The following is a 19863-nucleotide window of genomic DNA, read 5'->3' as shown; positions in this document are numbered from 1 at the left end:
AAGCGTAGCTCTAAAATCAGAAGGTAGGACAAACGAACATTATCACTTGTAGATTGTCATAATATAAATATAAAAGTTCCAACAAAATTGTATGTATTTTTGTTGCAACTTACATTTTTAGGAATTGAGTATAGAGATGCTTCGCTTTTAACATTGTACCTTGTTATCCTAGTAATTATTATTCAAAATTATAGAGTTGCTGCGCTTATTAAATCGTACCTAACTGTTACAAGAATCATCATGCAAAGTTTGAAATCGAATATTTACATATTGTTTTAAGATTACCTGTCCTTTAATGAAATAAATAAACTGAATCTCACACTTCTCACTCTCTCTCTCTCTCTTTTCGGAAAGCTTTCCCTTCTTTCTCTCTTTTCTATCTCTCTTTCCCTTCTTTCTCTCTTTTCTATCTCTCTTTCCCTCTCTTTTCAATTTCTCACTGTCCCTTATATAGATTCTATATCCGTCAATTTATAGTAATCCCAAAAGGAATTTCAACAATGTTACCAAAAGATCACACAAATCTGCAGTGATCTAAAGGGATACGACAATGGCATCAAAGATGATACACAAAATTACAATTACAATACGAGGTTGAAACGTTTGGACCAATGAATCAACCAATCAAAATTCATTTAATGTCCCCAAGACAAATAAGAAAATATTATTATAAAACTTTAGGGACTAGTGTAATAAACAACAGCCCAATGTCCCCCCCCTTTCCTTGGATTTTTGCAGTTTTGTGGGGCCATCCTCTCCCATGGGAAATTGTGGGGTTTCATTAATTTATAAATTCCTAACCCTATCAAAATTTCAAGGGAATGTCCCAAGGAGTTAATACTTGCGGGGGACAAAAACGCCCAACACCGAGCCATACCTAAAAATGTTGAAAAAAATTCCTATTGACTGTTTTCAGGTTCGTGACAGGAAAAGGTGAAATGCCTTGGCCCAAAACAGGCATAACTCATTACTATAAACAAGTAGGACTTCAAGACAAAGGTTATCTGAATTATCGAACACAGTAATAGTGTCTAACTGATTATGACGTAACAAAAAAAATTAGCCAATGAGAGGCCACTATAAATTTTACCATTGGTCAATAACGGCCTCTCATTGGCTAATTTTTTTTTGTTACGTCATAATCAGTCAGACACTATTACTGTGTTCCTGAATTATCATATGATCATGCACTTCGTTAGCAAGATTTGGTTCAAATAGCCCTTAAAGTTATAGGAAAATGTTTTAGAATTTTATAGTACAGATGTATAACCAAACAACTACCTGCCCCCTTTTCCAAGGATCTTTTTAGTCTGCTAGCAAAATGCTTTCTGTTCTTTTGTAGCGACTTGGCTGTGTTAAAATTCACAAGCTATTCGTTTATTTTCAAATACCCAATTGAAAGTCGGCACAAGGTCCTTGGGAAGGGGACATTTTTAACCCCTTCCGCCTCTAGTGTTTTACTCTAATTTATATAAACATGTTATTGTACAGTAAAATGTACATTAATTTTCAAACTTTTTGTATTTTGTTCTAAAAATTTGTAGGTTAATTCTTGTCATATCTTACAATATTTTAAATTTCTTAAATTTTACACATAGGACAGGGATCTTAAGGGATAAGACAATGAATAATGATAAAAAAATCACCCCGTCTATAGTTACAAATTAAAAGTTTGGACACTTATAGTTTGTACCACCAAATCAAGATCTAAATGAGTACCCAAACTTTACAAGCCAACGAAGGAGAGAATAAGATTATAAAACTTTGGGTACCAGATATATCTAACTAGCGGCTTCGCTCCTAGCCTCTAGGGGCTTTGCCCCATGAGGTAATTTTAAAAAAAATATAAAAAAAATTCTGGTGCTGCCAATTTATGTGAAGTAGGTTCCCCAGAAAATATTTTTATTTTTTTTTTGGGGGGGGGGGAAATTCCCACCCCCCAAGAAAACAGCTTAAAAACACCTAAAGAGTAAAATCTGATCGGTTCAGTGGTTACCGAGATCTTAAGGGACGGACGAACAGACAGACGGAAAGACAGACAGACGGACAGACATCAAGCTACTTTGTATTAAAGATATTATCTCCCTAAATGGAAATCTATCCATCTATTTCTTTATTTATCTATCTATCAATCTATATTAATCTATTTAAAATAACTTATACCAGATTGTCCTAGGAATTAGAATTTTAAAATTTGATTATTTACACCTTTCTTTGACATCTTTCTTATATTATCTATTAAACAATCTAATATTTTAAATATTTAAACAGACAATAAAACTAATCCATCCATCTATCTATCTATCTAAATATCTCTGTATTTATCTTTATACAAGATAAATTATTTAAAGAAATTCTTCGATATTCAAACATTAGACAATAGGTGTTTAGATTCATCCACAGCTCTGTTAGCTTTCTTTTGAGTTTTATACACGCCTTCTATAGTTTGTTAGATAAAACTAATAATAATTTTATCAAATTATGATACTTGTTCAATCTAGAAGCGTCCAATATTTTCAACCAATAATTATAATATAAAGAATGGGTTATTATGTTACCATAATTGGGAATGTACATCAATTAATTGTCTAATTTTATTATTTCCTAAGATATGCTTATTGTTTGAAGTCCTAACGGATATCAACAAGCAAGGGTTATAGAGGAGCTACGAATGCTAAAATGCTTTAATGCAAACTCTAAAACTCGATTATCCAAATCCTTTATATTCGTAAATTATAGAAATATTCAGATTTGAAAATAAACTCAATTTATCAAATTTTTACTTCTTTTTATTAAGTTATCATAGCACGTCTTAGAAGATTTAAGTAACATCAACTATATAAATCTTATTTTATAAATGATAATATTTAAAAGTTTTAAAAGCATTATTAAGTTCTTTTTACATTTTTTTTAGGTACGTCCATTCGATTTTAACCTTATTTTTAGGCAGTTAAGGTGGGGACATTCGAATATAAATTATGCTGATACCGAAAGTTTTATCAACATTTTCTCTTATTATTTTCTCTCCTTATTGGTTGGTTAGTTCGAACTTGCAATATTAAAACTATCTACAGAAGGGGTAAGTAATAAGAGTCTCCCTCAGTGGTCGATAAGCATTTTGAGGGAAAGCACAAAATATTCTGTTTTTCCAAATTTAAAAGCACTCTCACTCTATAATTGTTAATGTTCGTTTGTTTTACTATCTAATTCATTGAGAATAATTCTAGTAATTGTCAATAATTTTTAATTGAAATTTTAGGCTATACTCAAAAAACGCCTATCTCAGAAAACGCCCATCTCAGAAAACGCCTATCTCAAAAAACTCCTAGATAGGCGTTTTCTGAGATGGGCGTTTTTTGAGATAGGCGTTTTCTGAGATGGGCGTTTTCTGAGATGGGCGTTTTTTGAGATAGGCGTTTTCTGAGATAGGCGTTTTTTGAGATGACTCAAATTTTAAAACACCTTAAAGCTAAAAATTCAAATAATAGACTAGGAAATAGGGCAGTAAAAACAGTTTTAATTAATTTAGACAGAGGGCGGTTGTTATAAAAATAAATGATAAATTGAATTTTCCAGTTAAAAAGTTAATGTATTTATAAATTTAGGTACTATTCCAAAGCAGCGGATAACTGTACTAGCATTTTCATATCTTAATTTATTTAAGATTAGAGTAAAACACCAGAGGGAGAAAGGTTTAAAAAACCGTATCTCCCCATCACAACTGCCTTGTGCAACCTTTCTATTGGGTCATTGAAAAACAACCAATCGTGTCGCATATATTAACACAGCCAAGTTGCAGAAAATAATTTAGAAGCAGACGAAAAAGGTAATTGAAAAGGGAAGGGAGGTAGTTGTCTGTATATACTATAGATCTGTTGTCCCCTCCCTCCCTTGAATTTTAATTTTTAGTTTAATTCTAATTCTGTGATTTTACAGAAACTCCCTCATTTATATATTCATACAGTAATGGATATAGAATAGGTGGATATCGTCACAAGATAATTTTTGTCGTCAATTTAGGTTGCATATATAGTCCTCATATAGTTTCTTCAGGGGAAGGAGTAAAGTCATAAAAAGAAGAGAGGAGGGTGGCATAGTTATATTTGCCAGCTTGGAAAAACATTTTATCAGGGTATGCGAGAATCTCTCACAATATCCACGTATTTCATATCCATTAGTAAATATAGTTAGACCTACATCATTTTTCATAGGGCCAATTAATTTTTGATTAAAACGTCTGTATTAGATGAGACTAATAGAGTTATTATTACAGAGTTGCAAGGTGAATTAAATGAATTGGTATACACTATACATACCCAATTATGATAAACAAAAATAACACTTTTGTAGATTAAATTTAAAGGTTGAAGCGTTTAAACACTCAACTTAATGAACTAACCAATCAAAATTCAATAGAATAGCTTAAAACCTGCTCATGGCAACCAAAACACTTTCTAAAGAAGCTAACATGGTCTATCTTTCTAGAAGTTTTTAAAATCTCCTGAATTAGACCAGGGAGGGAGGGGATATTGGGCTTTTTATTACACTAGTCCCCAAAGAGGTAATTTTCTGTATCATCATTGGAGATATATTTATCGGCCATTTTTTTATCCCTTAGATCCCTGTATACTTTAATTTAGTATTCATAATTTATGTTTTATATCATTCTATTTAATTAAATCTATTAGCGTCGGTTTATTTAAATAGGAGGTTTTAATTTAGTAGGGTCAGTTTTTTAGTAACTTTCTTTCTATTTAAAGCAAAGCTCTTCTATAATAAGTTCAAATAAAATTAGAGACGGCGCAAAACGGCACCAAAAAATGACGCCATACAATAAAGTTGTCCAATGAGAGGCCAGTATACATTGTAATTGACCAATGGTCAAATTTTTACTCGCCTCTCATTGGCTATTTTATCGTATGACGTCATTTTTTGGTGCCATTTTGCGCTGTCTCATTTTTTTTCTGATACTGGCATCTAATGACATTGTATTAAAATTATCCTTAAACTATATCATGAATTAAACAAAATGGCTTAAAACCATCCCTGTACCTAAGTTATTAGCAGACAAAAACCCACAAAACTTCATACTTGTTAATGAAACAACTTTAAGCTTTCCTTGTATGGATGTTGTCATCCTTGTTTTTTTAACGGACCATTTCCTTGACGCGCGCATATAAATATGTAAATTAGCTAAACATAAAAATTTGGTAACTTCCCTTTAACTGTTAGTGGACCACTATGGATTTATCATTACTTGGATGTTACGCCAGATTTTCCTGTTTTATTATAAAGGGAAACTCGCAGCGGGCTAAAAAACGATATCCTCCCATTCACCAACTTTTTCTTTCCCTACCCTCCAAATGGATGAACGAACTGACAAATAAATGACTTCGATGCTAGCAACCTAAATTGACGAAATTTTCCCCCTGTAATAATATCCAAGTATATTCTATATCCACAGACCAACCTTTTGAAGATAAAAAGGAATTCATGTTTCTGATTATTAAGATATAAAGTCAGGGTGGAAGGGAACATTGGGTTGTTTATTGTACTAGTCCCCAAAGTTTTACAATAACGATTTCTAATTCGTTTGCACAACAACTTTGAGAACTTTTATTGAATTTTGATTAGTTCGTTCATCAAGTTGAGTGTCCAGACGTTCTAACCATTAATTGTAATCTACAGAAGGTAAAATTTTGTGTATTGTTATTGGAGATGTACACCAATTTATCGTTCATAGTCTTATCCCCTTCAGATCCCTCATAAAGCACAGGAGTAAGAATAATGGGGGGGGGGGGGGGGAGGAGGCTGTTTTATCCATTAAGCTTTTAAAGGGATTCAACCTAAATTTTATCTCCTTGTTAGTGTAAAAAAAGTTATTTTTATGGCGTTTTTGATAGTTAATTTTTAATGAAATAGGTTGGTTGACCTTTGAAAATGGAAATTTTTTATTGTTTAACCTAACTTTTTCGCACGTCAAATTATGTGAGTTAAAGTTATAGCTTAAAACTTGCCTAGATGATATATTAAGCTTCCCTGCAAATTATAAACCTATACGTTTAATGGTTTTCAAAATATTTTTACGCGAATTTTTTTTATAAATAGGGTCGGACCGTTCGTCCGTACGTAACATATAGTTCATATTATTAATTCTGTCGCGTTAGTATTGTCCTATCGATTTTAAGCTTGGTTAATGATTTCTGTAACAATTAGGTTTAGTAATTTCTATGCCAATTGGGCACGATGTTATTAGAGAAGCATCGCTGCAGCCAATTCTAAAATTTTCTGTATAAATATTTACACGAATTTTTTTTAGAATTCTAGATAATATTTAATATTCATTACGTTCTTTTTATTTTTAGATGTTCGTTTGTCTCTTTAGTTGATAAGCTTTTCTTTAATGGAAGTTGTTATCCTTGTTTTTTTTTTATATATTTTAACAAATTATACATCTTAATCTAACACAAAAAAAGAGAGATTAATCGATTTAAAAATCATATATTTTGTACCAGTTGAATTTTAAATTACACGGGGCTGTAATTGACTTCAAATTAATGATTTTTATAGCGAAGCTACTTTATGCAGATTAGTGCGTCAGTCCGTATGTTTTACCTGGAATCTAAAGGAATAAGCAATGGCCGATAGATCGATGCACACCTCCAATGATAATAAACAAAATTATCCCTTCTGTTCATTACAATTAACGGTTAAAAGTTAGGATTCTCAACCTGAATCAAAATACAACAAAGTCCTCAAAGATTTTGAGCCAACGAATAAGAAAACGCTATTTTAAAATTTTATAACACACAGACAGACATCCATTTATTATTATATAAGAATTACTTCATTTTGGACATGATTGTCTTTGTAATGTATCTTTCCAAAGAACTTTTTGAAAAAAAATGTTAAAATTAATGAAAAAAAACACATGAAAGTTTTAATAAGTCTCTTTTTAGCTATCCAAATTGCGTCCCAAATATATCCTATTACACAAAGTAGTAAGGATAACCCTAACCACTGAACCAATTGAGTTTTCTCATTTTAAGGATGCTTCATATAGCCAATGGAATGGTTTTAGGCTGTTTTTGCTACATTTACACAAGTTTCCTAGAAGCTATGAACGATGCCGCTAGTTTAAATGATGTGTATTTATAAATAAACATATTCTATTTAGTATAAGTATTTATAAGATTTTATAAATATATGAATAGAAATCGCAGGTGCCCGTCATAATAGAAATTATATAATAGATAAAATGCAGTAACACAGGTATAGGATAATTGAGGATAAAATAATGTCCCCAAATTCCTAATTTGTGATAGGGCAATAGACCTCTTAATAAAAGGCTATTGGTTGAAAAGTTTAAACACTCCTAGTTTGGGAAACAACCAATTAGAGTTTAATACAAGCACCCAATAAAGTATTTCATAAAACTTTGGGTACCTGTGTAATTTACAGTCCAATGTCCCCTCCCTCCCTGCATTTAACATGGGCAAATCCTTTCGAGTACCACCCGCATTCAATCGCACGCCCCCTTTTATTCTATAAACACTAGGGGTAAAGGAATATTCGAATTAAAAAAAATATTTAATATTAAAATATGGTTTTAAACTAGATTGGTGGATTTTTTTTAAACTTTTGAATGGCCTATGTTATATGTATTTCATATGGGTGTATTATTTTGCCTCATTAAACAAGGAAGACAGCCGGTAAAACGGCTTTATTGTCAAAGTTATCACCATTAAGAAATCTAGAACATGGGTTAATTAATCATTTCGAAAATAAATCATGAAACCTATACGTGGCTTTCAGCTGTTGTTTTTTTTTTTTTGGGGGGGGGCAACATATTATATAAGTGAGGACCCTTTCATTTGCCCCCCAAATATTTTTAAAGTTTTATTTTACTTGTTGGTTATTCCTTATAACTGGGTTAATCATATCATGTAAAACATTCCGTTAGAGTAGCTTAAAATCAACATGTTTTAAATGGACGTACAGTTTTTCTGTTAATAAGTAAAAATTTGCTATGCTTTCTAAATTGTACCTAATTGCTACAATAATCATTATTCAAGGTTTAAAATCGATAAAACGACTCTAATAAGCCTAAATTAGCGATCAGATTTATCTGTTACTGACTTATAGAATATAGATAAACCTACCATAGATATATAGAAGCTTCGCTTTTGAAAAACTACTAAACAATTGTCAAAATACGTTTCTCTTTATTCCAACTTTAAGTTTGGTATAACAATGGTTCTAATAGATTTGTCATAATCTGTTAAATAGTTAAATATGTCTATATTATTATTATTATTTAATCCTATTTATATATTTATATTCTTTTTAGTAGAGCAGCTACTCTATATTGGGGTATGTCATTGTCAGTATGTCCACGTTCTGGGAAGGAAGGGTGGAAGGGGGGGGGGGGTATTCGAGTTTCGATTTGATTGGGTTTAAAATATTGCCACGGTCGTAGCGGTTATGCGTCTTGCGTCATATTGGCAGGGTGACGCAAATTTTAGATCTCGTTTTTCGCTGATTTTTCTTCATAAGATAAAAGCGATGCTTGCAAGATTATTTAATTCGCTATAATATAAAGATAATTTTTATTCAAATCGCGAAGGGATCTGAAATTTGCGTCACCCTCCTAAACTGAAAGTGGGGAAGAGAATAAGGGAGGGGGTAGAACCGGTTATAATAATGTTTTGTTTTCTTGACTTTAGATTAAACTTCACCTTCGATTTTGTACATCCTATTATATAAAGTAGTAAGTTTTTTTGTTTGTAGTGAAAGATCTTGCTAACCACTGAACCGATATGGCCCATATTTGCAGTGAAGCTTCTTATAGGACCCAGGAAGGTTTATAACTATTTTATGGGAGGGAATCACCACCCTGCCAAGAGAAATCGTTCATAGAAAAAAATCCCAACCCCCAAAATATTTTATTTTTTTTTATTTGATTTTTTTACTAAAATTACAAACGAATTCAACTTCCCTCTCCTCAAGTGCCCCTAGAGGCATCTAGGGCGTAGCCGCTAGTAAAATATATTGTACATAATCCTTTTTTTAGAAGAAGTATTTTCTTGGTTACTGGTTCGTGTACTTCAAAGCCTGCGCACATAATAGGACTAGTGAGTATCTGTATTTAGGCGAGGGAAAGCTTACCTGAAAAATAAAAATCAAATTAATAAATAATCTGTTATGGTTGAAATTTTATCAGCTATCTAACTATGAACATATCTCAAACTACTATTCTATGCGTGATAATAGAAGTACAACTACTATTCTCCTGTCTATCAATCTATCTATTAACCCATCAATTTATCTTTATACCCACCTATCCATTTACCTATGTATCTAAGAATCCATCCATCTATCCATCCAACTATCAATCTAACTTTATATTTCTCTATCAATCTATCCGTCTATCTATAGATCTATAAATCAATCTAGCTATCTATCTAACTATCTAAACTAACTATCTATTAATCTAGCTGCCTATCTTTATATCTAGATTCTAGCGGCTACGCCCCTAGAAGCCTTTAAATTTGTGTTCAAAAGAGTAAAAAAAATTTTGGGGGGGAGGGGGTGAAGACACCCTCCCCCAAAAAAGTTTAAAAGCTTCCCAGGACCTTCAAGAAGCTTCACTGTAAAGAAGAACACTATAGGTTCAGCGGTTGGCGAGATCCTTCTGGACAGACAAAAAAACGCTTACTACTTTAAATAATAGGATTTGAATATACAACTATCTATTCTAACTATCTATCGTTCTATCAATATATCTATCTCTCTATTTATCTATCTATCCAGTGGTAAAGTTGGTTAACCACTATGCCATTAGTAGAAAATCTATTTTCAATTGTTTACACTTTTACTAAATGCATTAGAAAAGAGATATTCAGACAAAAAAGTAAAAAAAATTATAATAGCGAGGATACTCTTAAAGTCGTTCGTCTGGTAATTCTACGTTTCCAAAATCAATGACAGTAAGCTTTGAGCAAAAAATCTATGAAAAAAGAACTAAAATTTGCTATTATTTTTTAGGCATTTTGTAAGAAGATTATTTTTCTATACTACAATTAATATCGAGGGCAGTTGATATCCTATAAAGTTATTTTGGGTCAATTTTAAAGTGTACGTGCCGTTAATATTCCTTATTTATCTCCGGATTTAAAAAAGTCATAATCAGTGATTTCTTGACAATAATAGACAAAAAAAATATAATGTGATCTAATTTTTTTGTATTAAATCAGAACTGGTTTCTTATTTACGATGACATTATCTATATTTCAACCACTGAACCGACGGGTGAAATAAAAAGCCAAACACACCACCATAGGAAATTGGCTTTGGTCAAATGTGTTAAGTTGGCAAATTTTTTTCGCAACAACAATTAAATTAAGGTCAGCGTAATATAGGGACATTTTTATTGTTTATTTGAAGATATATATTAAAATATATAAACCCTACTTTAAACAGTTAGGGAGTTGAATCCATTTTTATAGAAGCAGAAATATAATCTATGATTATGGTTTTGACCCTCTAAAACTGTAATCTACCTTTCCACTTTCCCCTCTCTTGGTGAAGATATCTTCAACGCCAATACGATTTTTGAAATGTAAGATTCTACTTTCCCTTCTCTTGGTGAAGATATCTTCAACGCCGATACGATTTTTGAAATGTAAGATTCCACTTTCCCCTCTCTTGGTGAAGATATCTTCAACGCCGATACGATATTTGAAATTTAAGATTCCACTTTTGCCTCTCTTGGTGAAGATATCTTCAACAAGAGAGACAAAAGTGGAATCTTATATTTCAAAAATCGTATCGGCGTTGAAGATATCTTCACCAAGAGAGGGGAAAGTGGAAGGGTAGATTACAGTTTTAGAGGGTCCAAACCATAATCATAGATTATATTTCTGCTTCTATAAAAATGGATTCAACTCCCTAACTGTTAAATTAAAAGATGTTTTTAATCAAAATGTGATATTCAGTACCTAATGCAGGAATGGGGGTGGGGGGGGGGACATTGGGCTGTTACTTATACTAGTCCTCATATTGGGACTTTTACTGTATTTTGATTAGTTGGTTCATTAAGTTACGTATCCAAACGTGACCACAGATAGGATAACTTGGTTTCCTCATTGGGAAAGTACATCAATTTATCGGCCATTGTCTTATCGATTTAGATCATTATTTTTTTTTACATAAAAATGTTCATAAAGTAGCTGTGCTAGGTATTTAAAAACAATAATAAATAATTTTCAATTGTAATAATTCATATATTTTCACACATAACCAAATAAACTATCAATTTTCTACATACAAAAAAAATTGCATTGTTTTGATTTTTCTAGTGTTCATTTAATTTCGCTTATTGTCAAATTAGCATAATGTAGGTCTCAGCAGCCGCGCGTGTCAGCCGCGCCGCGACTAAGCCTCAAATTAAAACCCGCTTGGATGCTTAAAAACTCTTTTGAAAAAAGGGATTGCCATATTTTGGTCAGGTTAAGACTTTTGGGTGATTATTAAAATTATAGATGGTGGATTTCCCTGAGGCCTAGAGGCGACTGCCGAGCCCTGGAAGAATGTTTTATATTCGCAAAAAAAAACATTGCGAGGGGAGAGGTGGGGGGGGGGGGGGGATGTTGACACACCCATTCTTCAACCTAAAAATTTGCTAGTTATGTTATACATTATTTTACAATAAAATCAAATAATCACAAAACCTCGAAACCATAAAAAAATCCACCAAACCATAAAAAATCAACCATTTTATATAAGCCACTTTAGATGATATTAAAAAGTCAATGTTATGGGGTAAATCCATTTGAAGTTAGAGGCGAAGCCTCTAGTGATTATTTAAGAATAATAATACAAAACAATATTGATATAAACGTATAAAAGACAAAATATGGATATATATATAATATCTTATAAAAATATATTTTTCTCAAGAAAAAAACATATTATAATTATCATATGAATAGGAAGGGATATTTATTCTAGGAAAAACATTTTAGACTTAAACTTTTCTATAATTGAAAAATGTAGCAAAATTAAGATCTTAATAGTTATTTATCACATCGTATTATAAACAGCATATCGGAGCTAACAAAAAAGTTTTAATCTTATAGTTGTACATTTTTATATCCGTAGAAAACTGGGTATAATACGATACTAAACATGATTTTTATATGTGATTGAGAACCTGTTCTAATCCAGCGGTTATTAATTGGTTTTGAAGCCATACTGGAAAAACATATATTCTTCATGCACCAAATCCCTGTCATTAATCTACATCTATTTGGCTTTCATCTATGGAAATCTTAATTTGATTAGTTTCAGCTTAGAATTTCTGTAATATTCTTTTTTATGAACACAGCTACTCTATAGATAAGGTAGGTTAGTACGTCTGTCCGTCCTCATCAACCAGTGATATGCCGTTGCGTCAAATTAGATTAGATTAGATTTATTATTCTTGAGTGTACATACATAGAAAAAAAACAATAATAAATGAATTAAATGAGTATTATATACATTTATATAAACAGTCAAATTTTATTGATATGGTTAATTAATAAAAAAAAATTCTTTCCAAATGGCAGTTTCCTGAAAAGTAGGAAGTATGCAGTAATGTGTATTTACACATTGTTTTCATACAGGCCATATAAGTCAAGTAACGAGCAAGGTATAAGACAATGGAGGATAAATTGATGTACTTCCCAAAAGATGATAATCAAAATTACCCATCAAATCAAGATTTAATAAAAGTACCCAAAGTTTTTAAAGTCTGACTGCATTAGATGTTTTATGGTTAATTTTGCTCCTTATTGATGGGAATGTTGACAAAAAGTAAGAAGTTTCAGTCGTCTATCTTTTACAGGAGCCGAGAAAATCATGTTTCCCATAAAACGTTTAGGACGGACATTTCGAAAAAAAACTGTAATTTTGATAATAAATTACTTAACATATATTTGTATACAAAATAAAAACGCATTTACATAACATAAGTTAACCTTTTTAGATTAAATATTGATTTTTTATCTCTTTAAACAAGTTTTCCAATGTCCAAAGATGGCACCAATTTTATATTTAACATAATTTGCATTAAGTTTTATAATACTATTATGTATATTGCAAATAAATACCTGTAAATGATATCATTAACTTTAAATCAATCTGTATAAACTAAAATTATATAGAAACTAAAAAATATAGTTCGTTATTAGATGTATTTTAGATGATTAATTTGTTATATAAATAAATCTACCAAAGAGACTATTTATCTTAAAAATTAATATAATTACTAATAAAAACCTATATCGCTTTTCCATTAATAACAAATTAAACTCTGAAGTCCTCAGAAAATAATAAGAGCAAAAATTGCGTTTGATTTCGTATGATTACTTTAAAGAAAACATATTTCTGTCCAACCTATTATAAATATTTATTAAGTTAATAAATAGCCTAAATAGCTTCGCATATATATAAAATTAATAGCTCTAATTTTCACCTTTTTCGTTACTTCATTAGGGCTAGAATTTATAAGAATGGTGGTTAGATCCGATAATAGCAGAACTATGATAGAAGAAATAGCCTTAGGTTTTTTTTAGAACTATCTAATTAATCAGGAAGGGAGGGGACATTGGGCTGTTAAATATTTTACACTAGTCCCCAAAGTATAATAGCGTTTTCTTATTCGCTTTGGGTACTTTTGATTTCATTTTGATGGATTGATTAAGTGTTTTAACCACTAATTGTAATCTACAGAAGGTATAATTTTGTGTATATTCATTGGGGATGTACGTACATTAATTTATCGGCCTTTGACTTATCCTTGATCACTGTTGTAAACTAATTGCTTTAATTTTTAACTTTTTCGTTACCTCATTATGTAAAAAATGTATAGGATAAAAACACAGATATTATTAGGGATAAGACAATGGACGATAAATTAATGTAACCCCCCAAATTATTATGTACAACCACCTTCTGTAGATTATAGGTTAAAAAGATTTGACACTGATAGTTTGTACTAACTAATCAAGAATTAAGTCCCCAATGTTTTAATGCGAGAACGTGTTTATAAAGCTTTGGGGACAATTATAATTTACAGTCCAATTGCCTCTCCCTTACTAAGACAATTTGGTACAAAATTAAAGCAACTTAATCAAATGAAAATACTAAAAATGTTTATTTTGTGTAGGTATAGTAATAATAACCCTTGATGTAATAATTTAAGTAGCCTAAGATATAAATCTCTGAAAACTATGTCCAGAAAATATAACAAATAATTTAAAAAAGCTAATTATATCCTTAATTTTTGTATGCCCATAATATGTTACTGCATCAAAGTAAGGTATGAAAATAGTATAATGTATTTTTCTTGCTTGTGGACGGATTTTAAATAGTAAAAAATCCATCAAATCATGTTCTCATATTATAAATTATACCAACAATTATCTACAACAAGAATAAAGTGCTTTTAATGTATACAGGAGCCGAGAAAATCACGTTTTTGCCAGACAGACATACAGACGGGTATTTATGATTATATAGTAGCTTTAAGCTTTCCTTAAAAACAGTATTTGGTTGGTTTTGAAAAAAGCCTTAATCACATATTTCATGTAAGGGTTTAAACATATTTTTAATCTAGACCCAGGGCCAGCTTAAACTTAAATACAGAACAGCCTAACCCTAAAACTTATTTTAATTATGTAATTGGCGCGTTTATGGGACCAGTTTTAAGTAGCTGGGAAGACTCTATCAAGCTATTGAGTTCTATTTATAGAAGATAATAGGCCTGGAATTTATTTACTGTTATCAGATGTAATAATTGTCTGAAATCTTTTTTTTAAACGAAGCTTTTCACAATTATAGACGGTCCATACGTATGGCTTCGAAACTGTTTAATATTCACTGGATTAGAACCGGTTCTAAGCCAAACTGAACAATCATGTATAGTATCGCATTATAGGCATTTTCCACGAAAATCAAAATCAAAATAAAAACATAAATTAATACCAGTTTTTTTAGCCTGGGCTGTTCATCTTAATATCCGCAAAAAGATGTCTATAACACGATGCGATAAATAACTTTTTTAAAAGTTTAACTTCAATGGATACAATCACAATTTATAATTAATAGGAGGCTATCCGTCATAAGACGTGAAAGAACATAGAGACTCTTATTTTAGAAAAGCTTTGCCTTTAAAAAAATAAACCTTTCTTTAAACACAATTTGTACCTTGAAGCAAATTTATCATTTTAAACAATTTATTTCAACCAATTTTATATAAAAGAAAAACTGTGCGAGGCAAATTTATTCAAGAAAGTGACAAAAAAAACTGATACATGGATATTGAATCCCAAGAAAAAACAGTTTTGCCCAAATTTTGAAATAACATCAAAAATGTTTCATGAAAAGCATAGGTTTTTACATCTAATGAAATATATGTTCATCGGTATTTCAAAATAGTCCTATCAAATTCAAACCTTGAATGATGATTCCTATGACAATTAGATTTAAATGGTATTTAATTGGTGGTATAATGAACAACTGCTTTTAATAACAGTTATTTATCGCATTATAATATAGACAGCTTTCCGCTGAAATTTAATTGAAAAATTAAAAGAATAAAACCAGTTTACTTGGACCCGAGAGAACGAAGGCCCGGGCTAACAAAACTGATATTAGTTTTTTTTAATATTCGTGGAAAATTGTCTGTAATTCAATGCCATACATGATTTTTCATCATGGCTGAGAACCGGTTCTAATCCAACGTATATTATTTCGAAGCCATACTGGAATAATTATTAAATAATCCCGTCCTAGAATTGTTGCTTATGGGACATAAACGTTACAATGATAAATTAGTCTCTGCTAGAGATACAGAGATAGGGCAATGGCAGCAAAAAAATAATGGTTCTTCAAAAAATTAAATTGTACTTAAAAATAAGAGGCGCTTTAAAAACTTTTATTTTAGTTTTTAGTCCTTAGTTACTACTTTTTTTACAGGTATCTAAAGGGATAAGACAATGGCCGATAAGTTGATGTACATCAACAATGATGATACAAAATTTTCTCCTTCTGTAGATTAAAATTAGTGGTTGAAACGTTTGAAACTCAACTAAAAGAAGCAACCAATCAAAATTCATTAAAGTACCCAAAGTTGTAAAGGCAACGAATCAGATAACATTATCATAAAACTTTAGGAACTAGTGTAATAAACAGCCAATTATCGCCTCTCTCTCTCTCTCTCTCTCTCTCTCTCTCTCTCTCTCTCTCTCTCTCTCTCTCTCTATCTCTCTCTCTTTCTTTACTTACCAAAGAAGATCCAGTATATAAACTGTCCGTCTGTCTGTCAGTCGTGATACAAAAATTATTTGTAAAGGTTTCGTGGTTTTCTGTTATAGAAGATTGAAAGGGTAATTTTGTGTATTATCTGTAGTGATGAGGATGTACATGAATTTATCATCCATTGTCTTATCCCTTAAGGTCCCTTCATTTGATTGGCAAATTAGAAAATCTAGGAAATACGGTTAATTTAAAAAAAAAGGAAATTTTAATCCAATAAAAAATAACAAAACAAAAAACGCCTTAAATTAACTGATTACTTAGTTTATTGCGAAACTAGCGGTTACGCCCCTAGCATCTAGTGGTTCTGTGTTCGAGGGGCTAGAGAAAATATCAAAAATGAACTATAACTTCCTACTATTAATACCAAACAGTTGATAAAAAAAACAAAGAATTAATAAGTCAACACAACACCACCAAGTCTAACACGGAAAATATGCTACATTAGACAATTATTTAACTTTTTAGAGAGAGAGAGTGAGAGAGAGGGAAGTCGGAAACCATTTTTTAGAAAATAAATTTTCCTACTTGGAAAATATTTTAAATATTTAAAATTTAAAGTAGCCAAGTAAATTTAAGTAGGGGATAGTCAATGGCAGATAAATAAGTCTTAACTTCATAATAAATCCAGCTAAACTTTAGTGTTGTTATTATGTTTACATCGATAGAAATACTGACAAATTTCCTATCTATAATACAAAGTAGAATGATGTCTGTACGTCTGTCCCTTAAGATCTCGGTAACCACTGAACCGATCGGATTCTACTCTTCTGGGAATATACCTAATGGTCCTGTGGTGGTTTTATGCTATTTTCTTGGGGGGTTGGACACCCCCAGCCCCCCCAAATTTTAAATGGAGGAATTTTTTTTACATTTAATATTGATAAGGAATTAAAAAGAACACTTCTGAAATTTTTGGTTATAAAACCATATTTTTTTAGGCAAAGACCAATTTATGTCAAAAATGATCCTTGTGACGCCATAAAAATGAGGGATTATCCATCTCTTTTTTAGGGGTTTTCTTACCAACTTCTCCCCTCATCTCCCTCATTTTTATGACGTCACATGAATTATTTTTGACACAATTTGGTCTTAATCATTTTTTGAAAGTCAACTTAACAATTAAAGGAAAAAAATATTTAATGGAAAACGGACAAAGTGACATGTAAAGCAGATGTTTAGTTGTCATAAAAAAAGAGGGAGATTAAGATAGAAATAGAAAAACAAGAACACCTAAACTGACAGACTAACGGACAAAGAAAGTTGTTTAATGAATGCTTTGCTTCTAAGGAAAAAGGTATTTTAAAAAAATAAGCAGTTTATCTTCAAATCACATTTTCCATTTGGCGTTACGGACTGACAGACATATTTAATTGTAAGTTTATTTATGTACATATGTAGAAAGACTTCAGTTAAAATATTAGGATGATGTCAATTTTTCATATCGTCCCAGAAATCAATTCACCATAGGTATTAAACAATAAGTAATTGCAAAAATTCTAAAAAAATACATCTTCAAAATGAACGTATGATTTATTTGGTCTTAATCATAGTTTTCAAGATTGTTTCAGGAATCACCATTCCTAATATTTATTTTACCTTGTTTAGGAATCTTAATGCCAAGCTGGTTAATAAGGCCTTGGTTAGATAGGTTAACAGAACTATCACAAACATTAATTATACACACCATACAGATTAAAATCACTTGGCGCATTTTTAGAGCCATTTTTGATAACTTTTAAAATCACTTTTTTATGGTTTTTTTATTCTATAACTTATTTGTTATTTATTAAAATTTTATGGTATATTTTTACATTTTATAATGCGCTTGTACGTTGAATACAAATGCTCAAAGTCAACTTAACTAAGTAATTTTCTCTTCCCTTTTTTAAATCTGCCCCCCAAATTATTAACCCCCATTCCCAACTTTCTTTGAACATCTTCCTATTACCTCCTCCCCCCCCCCTCCTTCTTTCTCTCAGCTTGATTATTACAGATTTACGGGGTGGGAACAATTGGGTGAGATTAATGGGGGCGTGAGGCGAGCCCCCGCCGGAAAGTAAATGTTCATTTCCCCGGTTAATCCGGGGCACGCGCCCGTTGCCCCTCATCAAATACTGATTTATTGTGCAACGGAATGCGCGAGACGGTACGGCAGAAATTCTTCCAAAATATTTGTAGAAGAAAATGCGCGGAACTGTACGATACGAAATTTTGGAAATTTTTTGTGACAGTACGGAATAATTTGTTTTGCTCTCTTAAATTTTACACGGACAATTATTCAAAAAAAAGATTTTTATGAAGTTATATTAAAATAAACTACGTTAGAAAAAGCTTTACACTTTTCCGTTAGTCAAACAATACTTTTTTTCTTGATGTTTTTAAAGCTATCTTTTTAGGAAATCTTTATGAATGTCTTATGGGATGGTTTTAGGCTATTTTCTTGACCTCCCCTAGGGGCTAAAGACTAAGTAACTAATAAATCCTATTATATAAAGTAGTAAGGTTTTTTTGTCTGTTACAAAGGATCTCACAAACTGCTGAACCGTTATGGTTCTCTTTTACAGTGAAGCTTCTTATACACTCTGAGATAGTTTTGAGCTTTTTCATTTATATATACATATTAGTCTGTGGTTTATGTTTTTTTTTGTCTTTCTATATCTCTTCGATTATAGAGCCTCTAGATGCTAGGGGCGCAGCCGCTAGTAATATTAGAAAGAGATATATGTAATTTATCTAAAGTAAAAGAGAACTGCATTTAGGGAAATATGGTTTTGCCATTTTTTTCCTCTTTTAACATTTTATTCTTAGTCTATTCCCCAAACAATTGCTTATAACCCGCTTTGAACCTAAATTAAGCTATATAAGATTGTACAATGATATGTCATCCCCTAACCGAAGGAACATATTGACCAATATCTGAGGACAATATTAGAAACCGAAATTGACGACAAAAATTCTCCTGTCAAGATATCCACATATTCTATATTCAGAGAGAGAGAGGGGACTATGGGCTGTTTATTACACTAGTCCCCAAGCTTCATGTTAACATTTTCTTATTCGTTGGCTTAAAAACTTTGGGGACTTTAGTCATTTTTGATTGGTGGATTCATTAATTTTAGTGTTCAAAAGTTTCAACCACTAATTTTAATCTATGTATAGAAGGGTTAATTTTATGTATCATCATTGGAGATGTACATTAATTTACCGGCCATTGTCTTATCCCTTTAGATACATGCCTACTTTCCCTAGAATTTTACAAGAATTATCCCCATCTACGTTTGCATACCACATCTATTAGCCGATGCCGATACAGTACAAAATATCCCACCCATTATCAATGACTGTTTTAATCCCCCAGATTTTTCTATAAATTATGATATTTTTAGTAGCGAAGCTACTCTATAATTCACAATGTCCGTCCGTCCGTCTGTCCGTCTGTCCGTCCGTCTGTCCGTCCGTCTGTCCGTCCGTCTGTCCGTCCGTCTGTCCGTCCGTCTG

The 19863-nt window shown here is 31.4% G+C and overlaps 1 protein-coding gene across 1 annotated transcript in view; it reads right to left on the bottom strand.

Annotated features, from left to right (window-relative positions):
• The window catches only part of LOC145331199 (synaptogenesis protein syg-2-like), a 136182-nt gene extending 117963 nt beyond the window's left edge, over positions 1-18219 (bottom strand). The window contains exon 1 of the mRNA XM_080175818.1: positions 17962-18219. Within this exon, the coding sequence (XP_080031944.1) occupies positions 17962-18088 (127 nt within the window). The 5' untranslated portion in view covers positions 18089-18219. The remainder of the gene's footprint in view (positions 1-17961) is intronic.
• Between the last annotated feature and the right edge of the window lie 1644 nt (positions 18220-19863).

The sequence above is a fragment of the Acartia tonsa genome, chromosome 11 (assembly GCF_053477335.1).
Source record: "Acartia tonsa isolate MP-2025a chromosome 11, ASM5347733v1, whole genome shotgun sequence".
Classification (NCBI taxonomy): Eukaryota; Metazoa; Arthropoda; class Copepoda; order Calanoida; family Acartiidae; genus Acartia; species Acartia tonsa.
Note: the sequence above shows the minus strand (reverse complement) of the source record. Positions and strands in the feature narration are given on the sequence as shown.